Source organism: Asterias rubens, chromosome 6 (genome assembly GCF_902459465.1).
Source record: "Asterias rubens chromosome 6, eAstRub1.3, whole genome shotgun sequence".
In the NCBI taxonomy this organism is placed as follows: domain Eukaryota; kingdom Metazoa; phylum Echinodermata; class Asteroidea; order Forcipulatida; family Asteriidae; genus Asterias; species Asterias rubens.
The window spans coordinates 4,074,186-4,100,306 of NC_047067.1; the positions used below are offsets into that span (position 1 = coordinate 4,074,186).

General features: G+C 38.0%; 1 protein-coding gene across 1 annotated transcript in view; it reads left to right on the plus strand.

Moving 5' to 3' along the window:
- The window catches only part of LOC117291879 (neurogenic locus notch homolog protein 1-like), a 36,701-nt gene extending 11,171 nt beyond the window's left edge, over nucleotides 1–25,530 (plus strand). The window contains exons 14-43 of the mRNA XM_033773824.1: nucleotides 1,207–1,294; nucleotides 1,764–1,795; nucleotides 2,061–2,180; nucleotides 2,296–2,415; nucleotides 3,947–4,034; nucleotides 4,504–4,535; nucleotides 4,801–4,920; nucleotides 5,036–5,155; nucleotides 6,684–6,771; nucleotides 7,243–7,274; nucleotides 8,753–8,872; nucleotides 9,537–9,603; nucleotides 10,530–10,559; nucleotides 10,872–10,960; nucleotides 12,340–12,456; nucleotides 13,421–13,466; nucleotides 14,185–14,210; nucleotides 14,689–14,802; nucleotides 15,342–15,464; nucleotides 16,057–16,176; nucleotides 16,921–17,037; nucleotides 17,647–17,766; nucleotides 18,524–18,538; nucleotides 19,877–20,044; nucleotides 20,872–21,150; nucleotides 21,584–21,757; nucleotides 22,012–22,287; nucleotides 23,217–23,387; nucleotides 24,059–24,347; nucleotides 25,348–25,530. Of these exons, the coding sequence (XP_033629715.1) occupies nucleotides 1,207–1,294; nucleotides 1,764–1,795; nucleotides 2,061–2,180; nucleotides 2,296–2,415; nucleotides 3,947–4,034; nucleotides 4,504–4,535; nucleotides 4,801–4,920; nucleotides 5,036–5,155; nucleotides 6,684–6,771; nucleotides 7,243–7,274; nucleotides 8,753–8,872; nucleotides 9,537–9,603; nucleotides 10,530–10,559; nucleotides 10,872–10,960; nucleotides 12,340–12,456; nucleotides 13,421–13,466; nucleotides 14,185–14,210; nucleotides 14,689–14,802; nucleotides 15,342–15,464; nucleotides 16,057–16,176; nucleotides 16,921–17,037; nucleotides 17,647–17,766; nucleotides 18,524–18,538; nucleotides 19,877–20,044; nucleotides 20,872–21,150; nucleotides 21,584–21,757; nucleotides 22,012–22,287; nucleotides 23,217–23,387; nucleotides 24,059–24,347; nucleotide 25,348 (3,302 nt within the window). The 3' untranslated portion in view covers nucleotides 25,349–25,530. The remainder of the gene's footprint in view (nucleotides 1–1,206; nucleotides 1,295–1,763; nucleotides 1,796–2,060; nucleotides 2,181–2,295; nucleotides 2,416–3,946; nucleotides 4,035–4,503; nucleotides 4,536–4,800; nucleotides 4,921–5,035; nucleotides 5,156–6,683; nucleotides 6,772–7,242; nucleotides 7,275–8,752; nucleotides 8,873–9,536; nucleotides 9,604–10,529; nucleotides 10,560–10,871; nucleotides 10,961–12,339; nucleotides 12,457–13,420; nucleotides 13,467–14,184; nucleotides 14,211–14,688; nucleotides 14,803–15,341; nucleotides 15,465–16,056; nucleotides 16,177–16,920; nucleotides 17,038–17,646; nucleotides 17,767–18,523; nucleotides 18,539–19,876; nucleotides 20,045–20,871; nucleotides 21,151–21,583; nucleotides 21,758–22,011; nucleotides 22,288–23,216; nucleotides 23,388–24,058; nucleotides 24,348–25,347) is intronic.
- The last annotated feature ends 591 nt before the right edge of the window (nucleotides 25,531–26,121 follow it).

Sequence of the window (26,121 nt, forward strand, 5' to 3'; positions counted from 1 at the left end):
TGTTCAATGATTTCTTTCAACGCAACACCCCTCCAGCTATGGTAAGGCCCTCGGGTAAACAACTCCTTATAAGGAGATTGCTGTGCGGGTCGCGCGTATCGCGTGATGTGGCACAACAGTTCCAGCCGTTGCTCTCGACCAATAGGAATGAAGAAACTTTTTTATAAGCACAGGTGCAAGCTCGCGTGTCACGCCCATGTTTCAACACTGTAACTGGTGTTATATCATCCGTTCAAACAACCCCTCGTGATGCCCTCTCGACCAATCAGAATGGATAAACTGTCTTAGGTATTTATGAATAAGTGTTAATCAAAACCATACACCACTTTAGCAGACCAGTACGCAATGGTTTAACATGCCACTATTACAAATACTACTTTTTTCACATCTTAGTTTATCCCAAATGAGAAAAAGGTTGAGCACAATTTACCAAAGAAGTATAATTGCTTTTTAAAAATAAAATGTAATTACTAACTCGTTAATTTCATGTGATTACCTTAATATGACATTCCCTGGAATGTGTATCACCAAATTCAGCTCGTGTCTATTCCAAGTTTTTTGGAGGGGTACAAGTCCTTTCGTATGAAAAGCTGAAGGGGGAATTTTTAGTATGTTAATAGTGCTAGCGGTTTTAATTGTTGTTTTCTTTAATTTGTCTAAGGGGTCTTTGTACTTTTTGGGTGGTGTTTGGGGAGGTTTTCTGCTATCGTTGTCCTCGGGCCTAGTGGGTTTGGCATGAATCTGTGAGGGTGCACTCTGTGCCATTTTTATTTTGTTTTTGTGAGGGTTTTTAGTCCATTCTATGTTTTTTTATTTTTTGTTGTTGTCCCTTCCTCTTATCGCTGCGGTGTTTTGTTGTGGGTGTAGTTTTTTGTTTTCAATAGTCTGGTTTTGCTTGTGTTTTAAAGATTTCTTTTGTGTGATTTTTAAATGTTTCAGTGCATCACCTTTTTATATTGTATAATTATATTTTTATCGTTGGCAGGGGTCTGATTTTACACATCTTTCGATGACAGTTTTATACTTTTGTTTTAACCTTGACAGCCCCTGTACAACTTGTAACTATTGTGTATGTCTAAAGATTTAAAACAAATAAATAAATAAATAAAAGTTATATCTTAAAGGATTTAAGCAATTTAATTGTTTTGACAATCCAAGTTCTATGAACGTCACTAATGATTTATTCTGTGTTCACTACATCTTTAGGAAAGAAACAAAAAACAACCAGGTCTTCAGGAAGCGGCTCCACTTCCTCAGGCAGCGGCGGTCATACAAACCCTCACCATTCCAACTCGTAAGTTTCATTCATGTAACCACAAACTAATATTGTAGATCTTTAATATTTTGTTTCATCAAAGTGTGCTGAAACTTAAAGTCAATGTTTCGGTGTGCATTGCGTCCGATTACGTGAAACGGATGAAGCAGCTCTCCTTTGTTTTAGTTTTATTGACTCATTTTAGAGTACAACATCAAATAAAATCAATGTAGGTCATACCTGTTTTTTTTCAGCATACATTAAGCTTAAGTTTTATTTAAATAACGAACTTGGATAGAAAAGGTTTAGAAAAGCCTGTAGGTTAACTATTGTTGTTAGAAATTTTTCTGAGTAATAGTATTTTATTCGAGCTACTTTTGCAGCATTTTCATCTCATCACATATTCTTAATATATTTTTTCATTTGTTATTATAGCTTTGTTTGTCAAAAGGTGAAAGTAGTTAAGGAATGGTGGATGAGTAATCCGAAAATTTATATTTCTGAACAGAAAATCAAGATCTGGAAGCAACGAAGTGCCAGGTAAGTGAATCAATGCGATCTCTAGGGCATTATCTTACATATGTTGCTCATCTCAAGAATTAGTTCTTGAAATCACTGCATCAGTGATCGTAAGTTGCTGATATCAACGGCAAGCCTCTTTTCAAACTAGGCACCGGTATCCTCTTCTCAGTAGAATTGTTGGCAGAGGGTTTGACTCATTCCCAGGCGAGATGCAACAAGGAGTTGCGCTGATGTAACTTCCCACAGCTAAGAAATAATACCTGCTTCACATTATGTTTTTCAGCACCAAATCCTCAGCCTTGCGATAGTCATCCATGCCAGCATGGCGGTGTATGCCATAATAGAGGAATAAATTTTGATTGTGTTTGCCCCAGTGGCTGCTCAGGAAGACGCTGTGAAAATGGTAAGCATGTAATTATACACACCCAAGTTCAAGATATGAGTGATGTGAATTGATGGTTTTAGATATTGATTGATATTTCTGTTTAATTTTTTCTTACATTAACTGCAATGTATAGGACCTGTTCAAGACCCATGTGCGAATAACCCTTGCGAGCATGGGGGAGCATGTTCACCTTATGGATCCAGCTACCGATGCAGATGCCCGTCAGCTTACAGTGGTTCTAGATGCCAATTAGGTATGAATGATGTATACCTGTTTGAGTGTTTACTTCTGAACTATGGAAAAACAATTCTACGTTCTGTTTTTCCTTTTCAATAAGGGAATCAATGTGTGGTGAAGAGGTTTTGAACTAGTGGTTTAAGCCCGCCGAGGTCTGGTTCTTGATAATTTTACCGAGACGAAGTAGAGGTAAATTTTCAAGAACCAGGCCTCGGCGGGTTTAAACCACTAGATGAAAACCTCCTCAACACACTTTGATTCCCATTCATAAACACCTTTTCGATAAAAAAACATCAACACTTTTTGGTTAAAAAATTAAATAAATGCAAACATTATAAATGTTCAATGATTTCTTTCAACGCAACACCCTTCCAGCTATGGTAAGGCCCTCGGGTAAACAACTCCTTATAAGGAGATTGCTGTGCGGGTCGCGCGTATCGCGTGTTGTGGCACAACAGTTCCAGCCGTTGCTCTTGACCAATAGGAATGAAGAAACTGTTTTATAAGCACAGGTGCAAGCTCGCGTGTCACGCCCATGTTTCAACACTGTTACTGGTGTTATATCATCCGTTCAAACAACCCCTCGTGATGCCCTCTCGACCAATCAGAATGGATAAACTGTCTTAGGTATAAATGAATAAGTTTTAATCAAAACCATACACCACTTTAGCAGACCATTACGCAATGGTTTTACATGCCACTATTACAAATACTACTTTTTTTCACATCTTAGTTTATCCCAAATGAGAAAAAGGTTGAGCACAATTTACCAAAGAAGTATAATTGCTTTTTTAAAATAAAATTTAATTACTAACTCGTTAATTTCATGTGATTACCTTAATATGACATTCCCTGGAATGTGTATCACCAAATTCAGCTCGTGTCTATTCCAAGTTTTTTGGAGGTGTACAAGTCCTTTCGTATGAAAAGCTGAGGGGGGAATTTTTAGTATGTTAATAGTGCTAGCGGTTTTAATTGTTGTTTTCTTTAATTTGTCTAAGGGGTCTTTGTACTTTTTGGGTGGTGTTTGGGGAGGTTTTCTGCTATCGTTGTCCTTGGGCCTAGTTGGTTTGGCATGAATCTGTGAGGATGCACTCTGTGCCAATTTTATTTTGTTTTTGTGAGGGTTTTTAGTCCATTCTATGTTTTTTTTTTTTTTTATTGTTGTCCCTTCCTCTTATCGCTGCGGTGTTTTGTTGTGGGTGTAGTTTTTTGTTTTCAATAGTCTGGTTTTGCTTGTGTTTTAATGTTTTCTTTTGTGTGATTTTTAAATGTTTCAGTGCATCACCTTTTTATATTGTATAATTATATTTTTATCGTTGGCAGGGGTCTGGTTTTACACATGATTCGATGACAGTTTTATACTTTTGTTTGAACCTTGACAGCCCCTGTACAACTTGTAACTATTGTGTATGTCTAAAGATTTAAAACAAATAAATAAATAAATAAAAGTTATATCTTAAAGGATTTAAGCAATTTAATTGTTTTGACAATCCAAGTTCTATGAACGTCACTAATGATTTATTCTGTGTTCACTACATCTTTAGGAAAGAAACAAAAAACAACCAGGTCTTCAGGAAGCGGCTCCACTTCCTCAGGCAGCGGCGGTCATACAAACCCTCACCATTCCAACTCGTAAGTTTCATTCATGTAACCACAAACTAATATTGTAGATCTTTAATATTTTGTTTCATCAAAGTGTGCTGAAACTTAAAGTCAATGTTTCGGTGTGCATTGCGTCCGATTACGTGAAACGGATGAAGCAGCTCTCCTTTGTTTTAGTTTTATTGACTCATTTTAGAGTACAACATCAAATAAAATCAATGTAGGTCATACCTGTTTTTTTTCAGCATACATTAAGCTTAAGTTTTATTTAAATAACGAACTTGGATAGAAAAGGTTTAGAAAAGCCTGTAGGTTAACTATTGTTGTTAGAAATTTTTCTGAGTAATAGTATTTTATTCGAGCTACTTTTGCAGCATTTTCATCTCATCACATATTCTTAATATATTTTTTCATTTGTTATTATAGCTTTGTTTGTCAAAAGGTGAAAGTAGTTAAGGAATGGTGGATGAGTAATCCGAAAATTTATATTTCTGAACAGAAAATCAAGATCTGGAAGCAACGAAGTGCCAGGTAAGTGAATCAATGCGATCTCTAGGGCATTATCTTACATATGTTGCTCATCTCAAGAATTAGTTCTTGAAATCACTGCATCAGTGATCGTAAGTTGCTGATATCAACGGCAAGCCTCTTTTCAAACTAGGCACCGGTATCCTCTTCTCAGTAGAATTGTTGGCAGAGGGTTTGACTCATTCCCAGGCGAGATGCAACAAGGAGTTGCGCTGATGTAACTTCCCACAGCTAAGAAATAATACCTGCTTCACATTATGTTTTTCAGCACCAAATCCTCAGCCTTGCGATAGTCATCCATGCCAGCATGGCGGTGTATGCCATAATAGAGGAATAAATTTTGATTGTGTTTGCCCCAGTGGCTGCTCAGGAAGACGCTGTGAAAATGTTAAGCATGTAATTATACACACCCAAGTTCAAGATATGAGTGATGTGAATTGATGGTTTTAGATATTGATTGATATTTCTGTTTAATTTTTTCTTACATTAACTGCAATGTATAGGACCTGTTCAAGACCCATGTGCGAATAACCCTTGCGAGCATGGGGGAGCATGTTCACCTTATGGATCCAGCTACCGATGCAGATGCCCGTCAGCTTACAGTGGTTCTAGATGCCAATTAGGTATGAATGATGTATACCTGTTTGAGTGTTTACTTCTGAACTATGGAAAAACAATTCTACGTTCTGTTTTTCCTTTTCAATAAGGGAATCAATGTGTGGTGAAGAGGTTTTGAACTAGTGGTTTAAGCCCGCCGAGGTCTGGTTCTTGATAATTTTACCGAGACGAAGTAGAGGTAAATTTTCAAGAACCAGGCCTCGGCGGGTTTAAACCACTAGATGAAAACCTCCTCAACACACTTTGATTCCCATTCATAAACACCTTTTCGATAAAAAAACATCAACACTTTTTGGTTAAAAAATTAAATAAATGCAAACATTATAAATGTTCAATGATTTCTTTCAACGCAACACCCTTCCAGCTATGGTAAGGCCCTCGGGTAAACAACTCCTTATAAGGAGATTGCTGTGCGGGTCGCGCGTATCGCGTGATGTGGCACAACAGTTCCAGCCGTTGCTCTCGACCAATAGGAATGAAGAAACTGTTTTATAAGCACAGGTGCAAGCTCGCGTGTCACGCCCATGTTTCAACACTGTTACTGGTGTTATATCATCCGTTCAAACAACCCCTGGTGATGCCCTCTCGACCAATCAGAATGGATAAACTGTCTTAGGTATTTATGAATAAGTTTTAATCAAAACCATACACCACTTTAGCAGACCATTACGCAATGGTTTTACATGCCACTATTACAAATACTACTTTTTTCACATCTTAGTTTATCCCAAATGAGAAAAAGGTTGAGCACAATTTACCAAAGAAGTATAATTGCTTTTTTAAAATAAAATTTATTCACTAACTCGTTAATTTCATGTGATTACCTTAATATGACATTCCCTGGAATGTGTATCACCAAATTCAGCTCGTGTCTATTCCAAGTTTTTTGGAGGTGTACAAGTCCTTTCGTATGAAAAGCTGAGGGGGAATTTTTAGTATGTTAATAGTGCTAGTGGTTTTAATTGTTGTTTTCTTTAATTTGTCTAAGGGGTCTTTGTACTTTTTGGGTGGTGTTTGGGGAGGTTTTCTGCTATCGTTGTCCTTGGGCCTAGTGGGTTTGGCATGAATCTGTGAGGATGCACTCTGTGCCAATTTTATTTTGTTTTTGTGAGGGTTTTTAGTCCATTCTATGTTTTTTTATTTTTTATTGTTGTCCCTTCCTCTTATCGCTGCGGTGTTTTGTTGTGGGTGTAGTTTTTTTTTTTCAATAGTCTGGTTTTGCTTGTGTTTTAATGTTTTCTTTTGTGTGATTTTTAAATGTTTCAGTGCATCACCTTTTTATATTGTATAATTATATTTTTATCGTTGGCAGGGGTCTGGTTTTACACATGATTCGATGACAGTTTTATACTTTTGTTTGAACCTTGACAGCCCCTGTACAACTTGTAACTATTGTGTATGTCTAAAGATTTAAAACAAATAAATAAATAAATAAAAGTTATATCTTAAAGGAATTAAGCAATTTAATTGTTTTGACAATCCAAGTTCTATGAACGTCACTAATGATTTATTCGGTGTCCACTACATCTTTAGGAAAGAAACAAACAACAACCAGGTCTTCAGGAAGCGGCTCCACTTCCTCAGGCAGCGGCGGTCATACAAACCCTCACCATTCCAACTCGTAAGTTTCATTCATGTAACCACAAATTAATATTGTAGATCTTTAATATTTTGTTTCTTCAAAGTGTGCTGAAACTTAAAGTCAATGTTTCGGTGTGCATTGCGTCCGATTACGTGAAACGGATGAAGCAGCTCTCCTTTGTTTTAGTTTTATTGACTCCTTTTAGAGTACAACATCAAATAAAATCAATGTAGGTCATACCTGTTTTTTTTTTCAGCATACATTAAGCTTAAGTTTTATTTAAATAACGAACTTGTATAGAAAAGGTTTAGAAAAGCCTGTAGGTTAACTATTGTTGTTAGAAATTTTTCTGAGTAATAGTATTTTATTCGAGCTACTTTTGCAGCATTTTCATCTCATCACATATTCTTAATGTGTTTTTTCATTTGTTATTATAGCTTTGTTTGTCAAAAGGTGAAAGTAGTTAAGGAATGGTGGATGAGTAATCCGAAAATTTATATTTCTGAACAGAAAATCAAGATCTGGAAGCAACGAAGTGCCAGGTAAGTGAATCAATGCGATCTCTAGGGCATTATCTTACATATGTTGCTCATCTCAAGAATTAGTTCTTGAAATCACTGCATCAGTGATCGTAAGTTGCTGATATCAACGGCAAGCCTCTTTTCAAACTAGGCACCGGTATCCTCTTCTCAGTAGAATTGTTGGCAGAGGGTTTGACTCATTCCCAGGCGAGATGCAACAAGGAGTTGCGCTGATTTAACTTCACACAGCTAAGAAATAATACCTGCTTCACATTATGTTTTTCAGCACCAAATCCTCAGCCTTGCGATAGTCATCCATGCCAGCATGGCGGTGTATGCCATAATAGAGGAATAAATTTTGAGTGTGTTTAATAATAATAATAATAACATAAAATTTATAAGGCGCGCAGTATCTGGAATAGATCCATTCAAAGGCGCCGGAAGCTAGTCAGCTGACAAATTAAACAGATGAGACTTGAGGTTGTGTTTGAAAGTAGAAAGATCAGGTGTGTCACTCAGCTCGTCTGGCAAGGAATTCCAGAGACGCGGTGCGCAGCTGGAAAAGGCACGGTCTCCGTAACTTGCCAGACGAGTTTTGGGAACATAGAGTATGTGTGATGATGATGATGATCTAAGGCCTGGTCTGATGTTACGTTGTTGTAAAAGATGTGCAATGTAGCAATGTGCTAACCCATGGAGGGCCTTGAATGTGAGAAGCAAGATTTTGAATTGTATTCTATGTTTAACAGGAAGCCAGTGGAGATTATATAAAATGGGTGTTATGTGATCGGAAGATTTGGTTCTGGTGAGTAAGCGGGCAGAAGCGTTTTGGACTTTTTGAAGACGGTTTAGTGATTGCTGAGGTAGTCCTGTAAGTAGACTGTTGCAAAAGTCCAGTCTTGATGAGATGAATGCATGAATGAGTTGTTCAGCTGTATGCAGTGAAAGGGATGCCCTGATTGCAGCTATGCGTCGTAGATGCGCGTAAGAAGATTGGCAGACTGATGTAATAAGTTGGTCAAGGTTCATAAACCTGTCAAAAGTAACACCAAGGTTACGCGCATCAGAGCAAGCAGCGACCAGGGCATTACCAATGCGTATGTGAGAGATGTTGACTTCCTGTCTGAGGTGTGGTGAGCGTATGATGAGAAACTGAGTTTTATGAGCGTTGAGCTTGAGTAAATTGGCTGTCATCCACCTGCTAATACTGTCCAGGCATGTTTCAAGGATGTGCAGTGTGTGAATATCATCGTTGGGTGAATTGTGAGAAAATGTTGCGTAAAGCTGTGTGTCGTCTGCGTAGAAATGGGGGTGGAGACCATGGTGTCGGGCAATGGGGCCAAGGTTTGCCCCAGTGGCTGCTCAGGAAGACGCTGTGAAAATGGTAAGCATGTAATTATACACAACCAAGTTCAAGATATGAGTGATGTGAATTGATGGGTTTAGATATTGATTGATAATTCTGTTAAATTTTTTCTTACATTAACTGCAATGTATAGGACCTGTTCAAGACCCATGTGCGAATAACCCTTGCGAGCATGGGGGAGCATGTTCACCTTATGGATCCAGCTACCGATGCAGATGCCCGTCAGCGTACATGGGTTCTAGATGCCAAATAGGTATCAATGATTTAATTTTGTGATTGTGTTTACTTCTAAACTTTGGAAAATCGGTTTATCAACACCAAGTATTACTTTAGCAGACCATTACGCACTGGTGTAACATGCCAGTGTAACAATTACTGCTGCTGTTTACATCTTCGTTAGATCATCAAATAAAACGGTTGATCACAATTTTCCTGAGAAGTAATGCAGTTGCTTAATAACTCTCATTAACTTTCATGTGATTAACTGAATATGACATTCACTGGAAGGTTCTCACCTATGAGTTCAGCTTGTGTTTACTCCAAGTTGTACTTTGATTTTAGCATTTTTTATTTTTTATTCCAAGTTAATATGAACGTCATTATTGTTGCGTTAAACCCGCTGTCAAAAACATAGGATTCGAACTGCCTCTAGCTTCCGGGCAATCTCGGTAGTGTAGTTGGTAAGACACTGCTCTAGAATTGCAGTGGGTCGTGGGTTCGAATCCCACCCGAGTGGCATGCATGTGATATTTGTTTCACAGGGCGGGGGGGGGGGGGGGTGCTGAGTGTTCAGGAAACACACATCGGTGTACGGGTGTAAGGGTGAAGACCAAAGTTAAGATTCTATGTCCCCGATGCAAATTTAACATCTATTATAACGCCATTGTTGAATTATTCTGTTCCCACTAAACTTTCAGGAAAGACCCACCATCCAACCAAGTCATCAAGTAAAGAAGGCGGCTCATCTTCCCATGGCAATAGCAAGTAGGTTTCATTCATGCGACCAAAACTGTCGTAGTTATGTATTTTTTTTTCCAAGATGTGATGAAACTTTCAAGACGCTTCAAGGTGACCGAAAACCTGAAATGTATAATTAGTAGAATTGTTCTTTTTTAATTTACTGATAACTATTTGGTGACTCTAACCTTTGTATACCGGGGCGCCCTCTCTGTAAAACACAGTATTCCACAGGTTCCCATCAATAAAATACATACATTTATTTCAATAAAACAACTGATTCAACTCAACACCCAGAGCACTGCTTATCAACTTTTGTACATGGTCCAGTTTGATAGAGCTGCTAAGCACACAAAATTTGCTAAGCATTAATTGTCTTCCTCGATAAAAACAGGATTACCAACCAAATAAGTGATTTGCAGGATAAGCAAACAACAGCTAAATACCAGTAACAAGCAGTAGCAACAAATGGAAATTTGGTTGGTAATCCTGTTTTGATCAAGGGAGAAGTTTCATGCTAAGCAAATTGTTGTGCTTAGCAGCTCTATGAAATTTGGCCCTATACAGCAATATGAAGGCATCATGAAAAGCACCTTGTTAATTACAACCAGTCGTGATTACTAACAAAAAGCTATGGTAGCTGTTATGCAATTCCGATGAAAATAACGGGCGAGCTGGTCACTGAATAATTCGCTAGGAGTAGTTGGGGAACTTTTACGTTATTTTTTTTTTGTCCGACAGTCCTATTGAAAGCAGACACCCAATAAGTCAGCCATGACATCATGTCAATTTTTTTTTTCTTTTTCTGATTTTTCTTACCCTTTACAATTTGAAACGTCAATAATATATAACAAAATAAGTTTGTTGTTGGACTGCTTTGTTTGATTTAAAAAAAAAACCATCCAAAAGCCACCCTTTCCAATTTGTTTTCGTATCTCTTCCAATAACATTAGATCCGGCAGTGGTGATCACTCTCCGAAAAGGTTAGTTTAGTCAACCAAATCATCACCATTTTTAACAGTCATCTGCATGTCCTTCAGGTGGTTACAAAAGGTATCCCTTTTCAAAGTGAAAACATGGAGCCTATAGTTAGCCTAGTGGTCAATATTTCGCCAAAATGAATAAATATTTTGACTGTCAACAGTTTCTAAAATGTCTGTACCAGTTGAAATTCAAGTATAAGACTAAAAGTGGCTTAACAAATGTACAGGTTCTCGACGGGAATGTTTAGTGTTTTTTCTTCTTTAATGTCTCTGTTATAAATGTTTTATTTTTAACACTGTACTCCTTTCCAGACATCGATCTGGGAGTAAATCAGAGAGTAAATCAGGGAGTGGCTCAGGGCGTGGTTCAGGGAGTGGCTCAGGCAGTAACGAAAGAAGAGGTAATTAAGAATGGAATTATTGTAAATCTTAAAGGAACACGCTGCCTTGGATCGGACGAGTTGGTCTAAACAAAAAAGCGTTTGTAACCGTTTGTTATAAAATGCATGTGGCTGGAAGGATTTTTTAAAAGTAGATTACAACGATCCACATAATTTCCTCGAAATTGCGTGGTTTTCCTTTTCCTTTGCAAACTAACACAGTCGGCCATTTATGGGAGTCCAAATTTTGACTCCCATAAATGGCCGACCGTGTTATTCGACGAGGTAAAAGGAAAACCGTGCATTTTCGAGGCATGTTTGTGTGGATCATTGTATTCTACTTTTACAACACCTTTCCAACCATAATATGCATTTTATAACAAACGGTTACAAATGCTTTTGATAGACCAACTCGTCCGATCCAAGGCAACGTGTCACTTTAACACTATAATCTACACATTTTATTATGAAGGGTGAACATTTTTAATGCAAACATGTTCTTCGGAAGGGGGTGTACAAAGACAAATCACAAGAGCAGACTTTGAACAAACGACCTCCCGATTGACCAACTGAGCTTAACTGCAACAACAACACGTAAAATTTTGACCACCATTTTGACCAACCATAGGTCTAATGGCATCGCTGTACTGTTGAGGACAAACGGTGTTCGTTAATTTTATTTTACAATTTGGAGGGTAGAAAGTATAGATCTCGGAGTTGGCAAATTATTATACTTTTATACAGTTATAATTTCGTCAGTATGCATTGTGTTATCAAACAATGATGAATATAATTAACACTTGCTTTACTTGTCACTAGAGTCGATATTTTCCACCCTGGCGAAAGATTTTTAGGCTCAAATCCCACCCTCGTGTAATTTGTCTTTGTTCCGCAGCCCCAAATCACTTTAAATATACAAAACCTTCCCGTCTGGTTTATTACAAGAAACAAGATTCGTACCCCTTTCAGATTGATTCCCTGGACGCCCCCTCCTATGTAGTATCATAAAAGACACAAATACCAGAGAGCTAGCTTTAATCCAGAGGTCGTTGGTTCAAATCCCGAAATTGTTAATTTTCTTTTTGTTCAACACGAACTTTACTAAAATTCAACCAACCAGCTTCCCGTTTGGTTTATTACTTGAATTGTTAAATTTTTAAGATTAAGGTTATTTTCAAACAAAGTTCATTAAAATTTCAAACATTAATAGTTTAACATCCAAAAAGTGGTGAATAAAATTAAATTAAAAACACAATAAAACAAATAAAGTACATGACACTTATTTAACAAAATAAAATAATTCAGTAATCTTAAACCGATGACCTTTCTAAAACATTAACAAACTGTTGTTAGTAGATTCCATTACCAGTTGTGAATGTTTGTGTTGATTTATTCATCAGGCCGCTGCAGAAGTCCGTGTGAGAAAAACCCTTGCAAAAGGGGATCTTGCCAAGTGTTTGGCAAAACATTCAAGTGCAAATGTCCAAGTGGCTTCAAGGGAAGACGCTGCCAATTTAGTAAGTAGGCCGATTTGTATTCGTCTGTTAATCACGATTCTCTCGTTTGCCTGTCATTAAGTGTTGGGGTCAACGTTGCAACATCTTTCCCACCATATATGTCTGTTGCCAGCCTCTGTCTTTTTCCACATATATTTTCATGGTAAATGTGCCACCAGCGTGTCCCACCTAGTTCCTCATATTAGGGTGTTTGAATGTGTAATCAGATTGTCTGCTTCTTCTCACCCAATTACTCTTGATTTGTTGAGATGTAGATCAAAGTGTCACTCCAACAGCTTTATTACAAGTACTGCATCTCTTTGAAATTCCTTGTCTACTGGATGTCCTCAACCCCACCAATTCCTACAATTAGGACTTTTTAAAGTTAAAGGAACACGTTGCCTTGGATCTGACGAGTTGGTCTTTGAAAAGCGTTTGTAACCGTTTTTTATAATATGCATATGGGTAGAAAGATGTTGTAAAAGAAGAATACAATGGTCCGCACAAACATGCGAAATTGCACGGTTTTCCTTTTACCTCGTCGACTAACACGGTCGGCCATTTATGGGAGTCAAAAATTTGACTCCCATAAATGGCCGACCGTGTTAGTTCGCACAGAAAAATTAAAACCACGCAATTTCGAGGCAAACTTGTTTGGATCATTGTATTCTACTTCTAAAACATCTTTCCAACCATATGCATTTTATAAAAAACGGTTACAAACGCTTTTTATAGACCAACTCGTCCGATCCAAGGCAACGTGTTCCTTTAATCTGGACTCCTAAGTTATTTTCATGTACAATCGTGTTCTTCTTGTAGCCATTTACTTAGGGGGTGGCTATTATTTGATTGCATTTGTCAGCCTGATTCAGTGTCTTTGTGGAAAGCAGGAGTATACAATTTTGTCCACGAAAGAAGTTATAAAGCCCTTCCGGTATCTGTATTCAGAAATCTTAACAGTATTTTGCTTCTTATTCCCTCGAAGCGAAAAGACCACGCACAACTCACAGCCATGGGAGCAGATCGAGCGGGTAAATTCATTGTCCTCTGTGTAATTTTCCCCTCAATGTAATTATATTGTCGAGGTTGGCATTTATTGCTTTTAAAAATAAAGTTTAAAGACACTCGACACTATTGGTAATTGTCAAACACCAGTGATCGCACTTGGTGTATCTCAACATATGCATACAAAAACAACCCTGTGAAAATTTGAACTCAATTGCTAGTCGAAGTTGCCAGATAATGAGGGAAGAAAAAACACCCATGGCCACACGAAGATTGTGTGCTTTCAGATGCTTGATTTCGGGACCTCAAAATCTAATTATGAGGTTTCGAAATCAAGTATGGGGAAATTTACTTCTTTCTCAAAAACTACGGTTACTTCAGAGGGAGCCGTTTCTCACAATGTTTTATACTATCAACAACTCTACATTGCTTATTAATACCAAGTAAGTTTTGTTATGCTAACAATTACTTTGAGTAATTAAAAATATTGTCTAGCGTGCCGTAATCGTTTTCATTATTTTCTAATCTTTAGGTTTCCCTCCTCATATGCAACAAATATTTACACCAATTCATATGATAATACCTTCATAATTCAATGTGTTATTATGATTTTTTTTTTATTGTGCAATTACCTTGCGGTATTACAACATGGCTTTTGCTTTGAAAACTTGAAAATGTGTTATGATCATCAAACAATGTTGAAATTAAACCAATTTGCGTTTTTCTTTTCCTCTTTTTGAACAGCTCGTCGTCTTCTGCAGAAATCCCAGGTCAGTGACGAGTTCGCATATTTCTAGATATCAACAGTAATAATAACAATAAGGTTGCTATTGTTATAAACTATCCAATTTTGTGGGTCACATAAGGGTTCATGCATTACCAAACTACGGATAACACGTGGTGTCTTCAACCAATTTCAACAAAGATCTGAACGTGCGATAATTACAAACTGTTTACCATTGTTTGTTAATCAAGGGTTCACTATTTCAGTTTCAACTACCATTGGTTTTTATTGGAGACTTTGGAAGGCTAGGTGTCAGTAGACCTACCAGGTAATTTTGTATTGGTTTACGTAGTTCTGAGCATGCGAGGACAATGAATTTTACCTGGTAAGTCTGCTGCCACCAAGCGTCCCAAAAGTCTCCCATCGTGTATGAAACCAAAAGCGAAACTTTAAGCAATCAGATAATGCTGATAATAGTACTGAGATATGATGTAGTAAGATTTGTGTTTGTTTGCATGTTATAGCACCCCAACCATGTGATTACAACCCATGTTGGAACGGAGGAACCTGTTTGCCCGAGGGTGACCCGTATACATGTAAATGTCGACCAGGATATGAAGGAAGACGCTGTGAAATTGGTTAGAATTATGCAGTTATTATTTCTACATCCTCTAACACATGTTGAATAATTTAGAAACGATTGAAACACACTTCGATTTACTGGTAATGTGTTTGTTTTGCCCCGAATCACGTAACATAGCAACGGTCTCTTTAGTCGGAGGAATTCGAATTTAAACAGTCACTTGTGATCAAGCACGTCATTGTACCAGACAATAGGGAGATTTAACTGCACGTTACGAGTGCAAAACTTTAGAAAAGTATGTAGTTTCTAGGTGACGTCACCGCTTTGGGTTTATTTCAAGGTCACGTATGATGTCTGCACATAACCAAATTTTCTAACGTTCACGGTCACGTATTTGCTTGCGTAACGTGCAGCTATACAAATCTACAACACAGAAGGCTTTTATCGAAACTGTAATTTGCTTGTTATTCTTTTGTTGGATAAGCTCTTGTTTTCAGGGCTTTTGTTATGCAATTTTCTATGAACGATAATTCCGCCAGTGGTTGTTGCTTTCGTTGACTGCACTGTGGTTTTATTTTTGTTTATCTACCGAAGCTCCCATACCCAATCCATGTGAACAAGACCCTTGCTCTGGCCACGGTAAATGCTACTCGACCCGGGACGGAGGATACAGGTGTGAATGCAATCCAAACTACGGGGGTTCACGTTGCAATCGTGGTAAGGACACGAACAAACGGACAAGCACCCTCTTACAGAATGATCTTCCAAAAACTTCGCCTTGATTTGTCTCTTTTTATTTAAACTGGTGAACTAACTGCAACATTATCACAGACACAAATATTTTCAACAAATTTTGCAGCATATAAAGAAGACCGGAATCGTTTATCTCATACTAACTCAGCAATATTTGAGATAAATACATTGTTACCTGCTTTTAGCATTGTTCAGTTGAACTAGTAATTTCTTTATCTAAGTTTCGCATTGTTAAACTGTACTATAAATTACTTGTGTTGCCTGCTGTTTGCATTTTAAGTTTTTATGTGTTCGTTAGTTTCATGTAATGTTCGAGATACAACAAGTCAAAAGACTGGTCTTTGACAATTACCAAAGGTATTCAGCCGTCGATTTCACTAAACTCTTCCTAACTTAGAATTAAGTTCCGTATCTTAAGACGTTAGGGCGCACTGAACCCATCCTGGGCTAAGACTGGGTTTTTTACTTGTCCTAATCTAAATAGGATTAATCTCAACATTTTGTGAAGTCGGCTGTACTGGCTTTAACTATTGTATTCGTTCCCTGTCTGTTGCAGTTATCAAGGTAAATCCATGTGACAGAAACCCATGTAAGAATGACGGCAGATGTTTAACAAGAGGTGACGACTACCAATGTCACTGCATGTTTCCATACGAAGGCACTAACTGTGAACAAGGTAAAACTTAGCATCTTTCTCCAGAAGACGAACAGAGCATTCTGATCGAAACGTTGGGTTTCATAACCACCTCCAACCCAACTCATTTGGAGTTTATCATTACATGGTGAACCGCAAACCTTTTTTTAAATCGTTTGTTTTTTCACCATGCAAATTTAAAATCCTACTTATCTACCCATAGGAAATAAATTTTAAATGAATTGAGTCGAGTTAAATTGAATTGAATTGAACTTCAAAGCCGTTGTAATCAACCCATATTTTCTGTTACACGAGAAATAATAGTCACTTTGGTTTTACCCATTAGCATTGTACACTCAGTATTCACCCGAGTTATTAAAACAAATCAAATGCATTTTACTCTGGTGTGATAATAATAATAATGTAGTGTACTTATAGCGCATTTTCCATATACATGTTCAAAATGCGCCTGACAGAGATAAATGTTTAACAGAACAGGTGAGTTTTGAGCAGTGTTTTGAATATATTGACAGATTGTTGATTACGAAGAGATATTGGTAGTTTATTCAACAGTTTGGGAGCGGCAGTAGTGAAGGCTCTATCATCAAGTGTGGGTAGCATCTTGGAAGATGGGTGGTTCAGCGTGATGCCTTGAGAGGAGTGAAGGGAGTAGCGGGATGGTTGCGTGATGGTTATAAGTTCAGATAGGTAGGGAGGAGCTAGACCGTGGAGGCATTTGAAGATGAGAAGGAGAACTTTTTCATTCATTTTCTGGTTTGTTTTTAGTCCAACCTGGTCCCTGTGAGGACAGCCCATGTACCAACGGTGGAACCTGCTTTCCGGACGGTCGCGATTTCTACTGTCAATGCACCAAACGATTTGAGGGGAAACGATGCGAAATAGGTAAATAAAAAACACATGGTATGCAAATAAAAATGTACTTTGTGTTTAAAAGGCCGGTTTATAGTGACATCAGCAAGTAATATTTTAAGGGAAGCTTTCTTCCATCATTAATTTTGAACTGTGTGAATTTATTGTAAATGTGTGGACATTGTGTTTTGTGTAACCAGACTTTTAAGCGTTAAAGCCATAATACACTTTCGGAACATACAAAAAAAGTTCACAGATTTACAAATAACTTAAGTGGTTACAGAAGGTAATGGTGAAAGACTTCTCTTGAAATATCATTCCATGAAATGCTTTACTTTTTAAGAAAACATTCAAACAATTATCAATTCACGACATCGAGAATTACGGGTTTGTTTTAAACACATGTCACGGAAACAAGGGTGGGTCTTGTTCGTTATTTTCTCCTGACTCCGATGACCGATTGAGCCTAAATTTTCACAGGTTTGTTATTTTTTATATAAGTTGTGATACACGAAGTGTGGACCTTTGGACGATACTGTTCACCGAACGTGTCCAATGGCTTTGAAACAAAAATGAAAATGAAACGAAAATGTTAGTAAATGAAATCCATGGATAGAGATACTTTTGCTTTATCACTGACAGCAACTGCCGTTGGACCATGTGAAAGCGAGCCCTGTTTCAACGGAGGAACCTGCGAAGCAAGAGGATCCGACTTAAGATGTACATGTAAGCCCAACTACTCTGGGAACAGATGTGAAGACAGTAAGTTCAATCAAACACTTTCCATGCATTCACCCGTTACCCGTCTTAGCCAAAACAACTGTGTCTCCGGGCCGGGTGAACTACCGAGTTTACTCTAACTCACGTAGCCGATATTTCCTGTTTTACTATATATGTGTGTGACAACATACTTCCTTAATAATTCAAATAGTATTGTTTTGTCCTTTTGCTTGGTATTTTTCTTGTGTCCTTCCCAGATTGAAACATTGTGCTCGCTCCCCTCATACACTCGAACGCTCATTGTTCTAGCTGCCCTCGTGTACTCATATGTCATGACTGGTCAGTCTGTTTGAAGGCTAGGCTTGTATTTGCGTTTGTCTTTGTTGTTTCTGTTTTGGTTATTTTGTGTTTATAGTTTCTTCATTTTACTTGTATTGCATTTGTTGTTACTTCTTTGTTGACGTCGAATAAATAATCAGTAAAACTAATAAAGTTTTAGAATTTGCAAATCTCTCATGGGATTGTTGTTCCAGTTGTCACAGAAGTCAACACTCATGTTGAATGACACTGAATATTTGAATGCAGCCGTGGTATTTTAACAAACATTTATATGTCTATAAGGGAGAGATGTTTTACCGATTTCAATATATTATTATTTTGTCTATATGCAGCAGACCCGGTGTCGAAACTTCAGGATTAATATTGTTTTTTTCTTTTCTTCTAAATATTTTCTTAAAATCTGCATTAACTTATGTTTTGCTTAATTTATTGTCCTTTTTCTCCCCTAAAACGAAAATAGGTCCAAATGAGAATGGTAAGTTCTTTCATTATGTTTAATTATATTGTTCTATCTATATAGTTAAAACAATTCTTTCTTATTAACTTTATGATTTGTGATAATCATTCTGATTGATTACTCTATACTATAAAGGTATCCGCATTACAAGTCCGGCCCTTTATTCAAATGAAGTACAGTGTGGGTGTTTGTTTCGTCACTTGTTGAAACATATCTAAATATTGCAAAGGGTAACCCAACAACTTTTCAGACCAAAGCTCTGCTGTTGTCAGAAGCAGAGTGAAGGCTCGAATCCCGGTCATGTCTCTTGAGCAAGGCACCTCACTCTAGTCAGTCGCTTTGTAAAATATTTGTAAGGTAGTGCATTTTGCTCAACATAATACCCAAGCCTACACCCTCACATACTGTGAAGGGGGTAACTCTATATCAACCCATGTTGTTATTAGCAACAGAATGTGGGTTCGAATCCTGGTCATGACTCTTGTGTCCTTGATCAAGGCACTTCACTTTACTCGCTTTGTAAAATGTTCGGCGAAGGTTGTGTATTCAGGCTCCTATATAGTGGATGATACCCAAGCCTACATCCTTACATACTGTGAAGAGAATAACTGCATATCAGCCCTGGGCCCAATTTCATAGAGCTGCTAAGCACACAAATTTGCTAAGCATGAAATTCCTTCCTTGATAAAAACATGATTACCATCAAATCGTCCACGTCCAGGATAAACAAACAACAGCTAAATACCAGTAACAAGCAATATGCAACAAATAGAAATTTGGTTGGTAATTCTGTTTTTTATCAAGGAAGAAACTTCATGCTTGGCAAATTTGTATGCTTAGCAGCGCTATGAAATTGGGCCCAGGTTGTTGTCAGCAGAAGAACGTTGGCTCAAACCGCTGTTACCGTATGAAACTTTTGGCCTTCAGCAAGGCACCTATAACCTTATTCGCTTTGTTAAAAGTTGGAAGTAGTGCATTTTGTTCTATCGGCCAGGCACCTGATAGTGGATGATACCCATGCCTACACCCTTAGAGACTGTGAAGGGGGTAACCCTGTTCAAGCCACATGAGTAGGTGGCATCATGCCCCTGGTGACAGTTGATTTAGGTCGACAGCCAAAATCAGTTAATATTGTAGAAGTTGCCTTGCAGTGACCGTCCGGCCATGCCAAAATTACATACCAGCTGCTACAGTTCTTAATCATGGAAATACATTTCAGCCCAAAATAATAATAAATTAATCAATTGGGTAACACAAATAATGTGGTTTTAAACATTGTATTTGAAGGAGAGCCACGGCTAGGCTCCGAAGGAAATCTGCGCAGAAATTACAAATGTTATTGATTCCCACGTACAGATCACGTGATACTAGAATCAACCAATGGCGAGATGGAAGATGTTGATATCCCACTCCTGGCTTTCTGCACACATTCTTCCTATTTGCTGCGGTTCAGTGTCATGTGTTACGACAGTGTTCGCATCGGATTCAAATCAGCAGTTTATTCGCATGTCTACTACTACGTTTGTGAGTACAACAAATAATATCAAGCTTTTTCAAAAACTTGAGTATGTAATACATTTTATGAGTGATGTGAAACAAGTTTAATAATTAATTAATATTTTATTAAAAGCACCAACTGCCATTCCCCTTGATTCCTTCTACATTTCTTCGTTCAATTTATGGATAATTCTTGACAAACTGTCTTTAGGGGAGTCTTTTGTGATACTTGGTGGCAGCAGACAAGGTAATGTCAATTGTTCTGGGTATTATGTGCGCATGATCAGAACTACGTAAGCAATGGTATTTGGTAAATATAATAAGTCTGCTGCCACCTAGCGTTCAAAAGTCTCATATTGACTTATAATAACAAGCCTTGGCCCGATTTCTTTGAGGCTCTCAAGCGCATAATTACTTTAAAGCAGTAATGGTTTAGCTTTGCAATTTTCCTCAGCAAAACATGGCGAGTTTGTCTTCTAAACAATTTAAGTTCCGATAGGCCACAATATTAATCTACCATAAATATGGTCTACCGTAAGCAGAAAACTAGCTGTTCCAGTGATTTTTAAGGGACAAAGAAAGCTTAAAGTAGATATAGACACAAGCAAAAGAAGCCCACTTTATCAAACACACCTCAGCTCATATCTAAGGTGCCCAAGTTGTTTTTTTGTTTGAGTCAGTGTTTTTTGTTCTTATTTTTTTCCCCGCAAATCTCGAATAGACATGAGACGCAAGTCCAACGCGAACCTGAGTCACCACCTAAGCGATTGTCAGCTACACTAGAACTGCAACACAATAATAAGATGTTGGGAAAATGTTCGGTAAAGTTAACCTATTTAATGGTTTTACCTTAGATTTGGGCAAAAGCTCAGCTCGGATTGAGCACTGTGAGAACAAGTGTCAATCGGTATCTGAGGTTGACATTAGCGGTCAACTGAGTGCGACAGCCTTTGCTGATTACTACATCCGATTTACATCAACTGGGTCTCTGATAGTTGGTATCCTTGATGCATCATTTACTGAGCTGATGTCATTCAACGGTGAACCACCAGCTTGTCCTATGCTTGTGTTTGTCAGCTCTGGGGACGGTTATGTGGCGACCTGGAAGATATATGAAGCCATTACCGAGCAAGGTTTGCTCATCATTTCTTTATTTATACTGATATAAATCATTCATGAATTGAATTTAATGGTCAGTTCTCATTGTAATTTGATTTGTTTACTATAATCTTGTTTGGAATATGTTTTAAGCTCAATTCATGTGTTTTTGTTTATGTGTTATCCACATCTAAAAAGGAGCATCAATGGTAACATTAATATATCGCTAGGGCATCATTCAAATACGTATTTTAAAGAAAGTGTATAACTATACACAAATCAAATAATAACCAGACAAAGTAAGTCCCAATGCGTTTCAAACTGAAAGGGCAGGTTTAACATGTTGTTTGCTTTAGTCGGTGGTGAGGTCCGAGTTGGAGGTCAAATGAAAAGTTTCTAACATGTCATTGAGTTTTGTTTATAAAGAAAGTTGTTAACCTAATCGTGCTGCTATCTGTTTATCCACAGTTAATACAATTACCTGGCGAACAGTCAACGTGAACCTGAGATCCGATCAGTACACTTACCTGGGTGAAAGCTTCCAGGTATACGACCGACAATTACGACTTGGTCTAGCGATAGATTCAGAGGTGACGGTCTTGTTATCCAAGGGATATGATGACGTCAATACATATGAGATTGGTAGGTTATGAACGTTTTATTGTAACTTCTACAAAAGTGTTAAATGTTTTTTTTTTTACAAGTTTCTCAAAAATAACAGCACCTCAGCAAGTTATGTTTTAAGGGAAGCTTGCTTACATCATTATCTTTTAAAAGTTTAATGTAAATCTGTGGACATTGTGTCCTGTATAAAAAGTAACCAAACTCATTCATCGTAATTGTTTTCGTATATTTTGTACCAATCTTTGCTTTGTTTTGTTGCTTTTCGAAAACAGTCTTCCGAGCCGCAGGAAACACAAAACTGCAAATCAAGAAAAACGGTAAAGTTGTGAAAGAAGGGGACTGCGTAATTAACAGCTCCAGCCGCGACGACTTTGAAGATTTGTGGATAAGCTTCGCTAAGAAAACCATATCAGTTGGTCGAGTTGGGTTAGACATGCAACCTGCATTTGTATCGTGGTCGGACACCTCGCCGCTTGAGGTCTCACTTGCAGCCTTCAAGGGAGCGTCATCTTCATATCTTGTGTACTACAAATTCGAATATCAAACTGGTAAGTGGTCATGGGTTAACATTTTTTATTCTAAATTACCTTAAAGGCACTGAATACTATCTGCACTTACTCAGAATAATTGTTAGCATTTAAACTTTACTAGCAATGGAGAGCTAATAAAACATTGTGAGGAACGGATCCCTCTGAATAACGTAGTTTTTTATTTTATTCATGATTTTTGTTTGTCCCGCACGTTTGATTAGTACCTTGTAGTTATACTGCCGATGTCAGATGCAACTGTGTCCGCCATGCAATAATGACCGCTCCGGACACTTTTGCATATGCAATCGTGTCCGGGGCTATGCAAAAACCGTCTGGAGGACATGTGCATGACTGTACATGTTTTGGGCGCGTAAGCGAGCGTGCATGCACTGAACCTACGTATAATATGCAGCATGAATATTCACGTTTTTGTGATTGCAGCGAAAACCGAACGACCGAACATTTCCTATGTCATTCATGATATGCACTTAGCTTGTGGGGAACGTGTTCCGTCGACCAAGGATTTAATTTACTGCAAGGACGGTTTTGCACGAGGCGGACACAACTGCATATGCGAATGTGTCCGGGTGGACACAATTGCATTATGCAGCAGCGTCCGGGTAGACACGATTGCATATGCAAAACCGTCCTCCGGATAGTATTGCATAGAGGACATACTTGCATGCGACACCGGTGTCCCATGCAAAGCTTTCCGCCGGAGATTTTTTCCCCCACATAATAATTAAGGTAAAATAACGTAGGCTGAAAATAACGTAGGCTGCAAGACTATGATTCAAAAGAGGGCGCTACCAGGAGAAGTTTGTACACAGTTTGCAGCATGCGAGGACAAAATAATATACGGCCTAACCGGCATCTTTGACTGCATTGAGTCTTTTCCATTCTTGATTTCTAATTATCTTTTTTTATTTGACAATCTTTTCTATTAGCAAGGGGTATATTCTGGACCTTCGATTGCGATATGGCGTACCCACTACCATTTGAGAAAATTCACATGCCCCAGAAAGCGCTGGAGATTGGTTTGACGGCAGACTGTGATGCTCATTTCAGTATTGCTGCTTCAGACGAAGACAGTCCAGCGGCTCCGATGTACGAAGTTGGTATGTGAAGTTCAAATACTTATTAATTGACAAACTGCCAATAGTAACACTTTTGGTGTATTTTTTTCCTGTTAAAATTGTATTTATTTATTTATTTGTTTTATTTATCTATTAATTAAACTTTCGTTTCTTCTGAATTGTTATGCATTTATTTAAGTGTTATTACCAATGTAGGGTAAGAGGATCACCTTTCTTGCAGTTGTGTGATGTATGTGTTCCATAACTTGTATTCTGTATGGTTCTGTGTGATTTCTTTGAATGTGGGGCCGGGGAGGCTGGTATGACCATTACCATGTTTGCCCATAACCTTTAAGGCTCCATCTGATTACTGAATAAGCAAATTGTGTAGAGTTTGGACCACACAATTGGAAATACCGTGAACAAATAATATATCTTAAACAAATGCTTGTCATTAAGTAGACCTTGGTGAAATGAACAGTTCATGTGACAACCCCCCTTCCCGTTTGCCCGGTCGCTCTGTCTCCCTGCCCCGGTCCCTTTAATTTCAAAAGATTTCAATACTAATTGAAAAGGTTAATGTTTACCGATAAAATGTTGACTGTACTTTAGTTCGATCTACGTGACTGTGTATTGAGTATTGCATGTCAATATTTGGGCTGATGACTTTTGGACCTTTATGTTGATCTTCGTTAAAATTCTCTTTATTACAGTGATTGGAGCTGAGGATAATACCAAATGCCTCATTCGCAAATGCAAAGAATGCGAGTGTATGGCCGAAGCGGACTGCCCACATATCCTAGATAAGAACAAGCAGGTCGACTTCACCTTCGAGTTTGAGTTTGGTCACTTGAAACTCTTCAAGGGTAAGGGTGCTTCCAAGTCGGCCCAACCCATCATATCATGCGAAGATCCAGAACCATTGATTGGTCTGGAATACTTGGCATTGAGTACTGGATTCGAAAGCGACGGAGAATCACACTGGAAGACCTACAATGATTGGTAAGCTGACACATATCACTTCATTTAAACATTGCCCTCAATACGACCTAAAGGCACTGGACCTTTTGATAATTCCCCCCAAAGACCAGGGGTGGATTTCACAAAGAGTTAGGACTAGTCTTATCTATACTTAGGACCAGTTACTCGTCCAAACTTAGGACTATCCATGCAATTTGTATATCTCCTAGGACTAGTCCTAAGTTAGGACTAGTCCTAACTCTTTGTGAAATCGACCCCAGTATTCCTACTTGGTGTATCCCAAAACTAAATGCATAAATACAAAATCTGTTTAAATTTGGGCTTAATGGGCCATACGTTTGACCGCGTGAGGGCGCTCTTAATCACTTCCGGGGTATATCTGTATGGCCGTGTCCGAATTGATGGATACGACTGCGGCTACGACGGTTGCTAGGGGTGTTGTAAGGGCGTTCTATACTTCAATGCAAGATGACGCGGCGGTCCGGCCGTAGCCGTAGCCGTAGCCGCCAATTCGGATACGGCCTATGTTTATACCCAAAACAGTTATCAAAGATTGGAACACACCACATACATCTAATCCATCACTGACAATAAGACTTTAAAAAGAGCCGTTATAATCCATCTCTAAAGCAAAATTTAAACTACGGCGCAACAAAGGTGACAGATCGCCTGTCCAGGGCGAAAGTGATAACTATATGAAGCGCCCTCGCGCGGTCAAAAATAAGGCACATTGGTCACGAATTTACACGAAATTGTGTGTGTATTCAGATGTCTGAGAAAAGCTTCAGGCCTGAATCCTCTCTCAGATTTAAATGATTTTGCGACGAATCACCTTAGAACTACCTCAAAACTACGTTATTTCTTCAGAGGGAGTCGTGACATACAAGTTTGATGTCAATTGTCAGGCATGATGGGTTGTACAAGATAGATTGTTTGACAAAAGTATGACTTTAATCTTACCTTAAATAGTGTTTACATTCAGTTTTGTTATAATTATTGTTTTTATCTTCTTGGATTTCAGAATCTTGATGTCACGCGGTTTCTTAAAATTCAAGTGAAAGTGACACACGACTACACCTGAAACGACATTGAATTTACTTCAAAAAATCAATATTTATTCAAGAATCCGTTCTTATTTTGAAGCAAAGCTTATTTCAATAGTAATTATGCTGGTTTCTACAGGAAGTTTTTTTTTCAGAGGAAAAAAAATAAATAAAAAATCCTGATTTTGTTTAAAAGACACTGGAAACTATTGGTAATTGTCAAAGACTAGCCTTCACAGTAGGTGTATCTCAACATATGCATAAAATAACAGACCTGTGTAAATTTGAGCTCAATCAGTCGTTGAAGTTGCAAGATAAAAAACACTCTTGTCACACGAAGTCGTGTGCTTCCAGATGCTTGATTTCGAGAGCTCAAATTCTGTATTTGGGGTCTCGAAATCAAATTCTTGGAAAAAATGGTCTCTCTCGAAAACTACATAACTTCAGAGGGAGCCGTTTCTCACAATTCTTTATACTGTCGACCTCTCCCCATAACTCGTTACCAAAATAGGTTTTGAGCTATGAGTTATTTTGAGTAATTGCCAATAGTGTCCTCTGCCTTTAAACAATAATATTTCGATTATTTACAAAGCTATACTAACTTAATAATGATAAAGCATCAATTTCGAACATTTATGTCGTTCATATTCAGGTAAAAACTCTGTCAACCGAACAACAACATTTAACTGCTTCCTTATTTTGTTTATCTACTTGTAGTCCCTATACCAAGACTAGCTGCCAGCCGTGTTTGA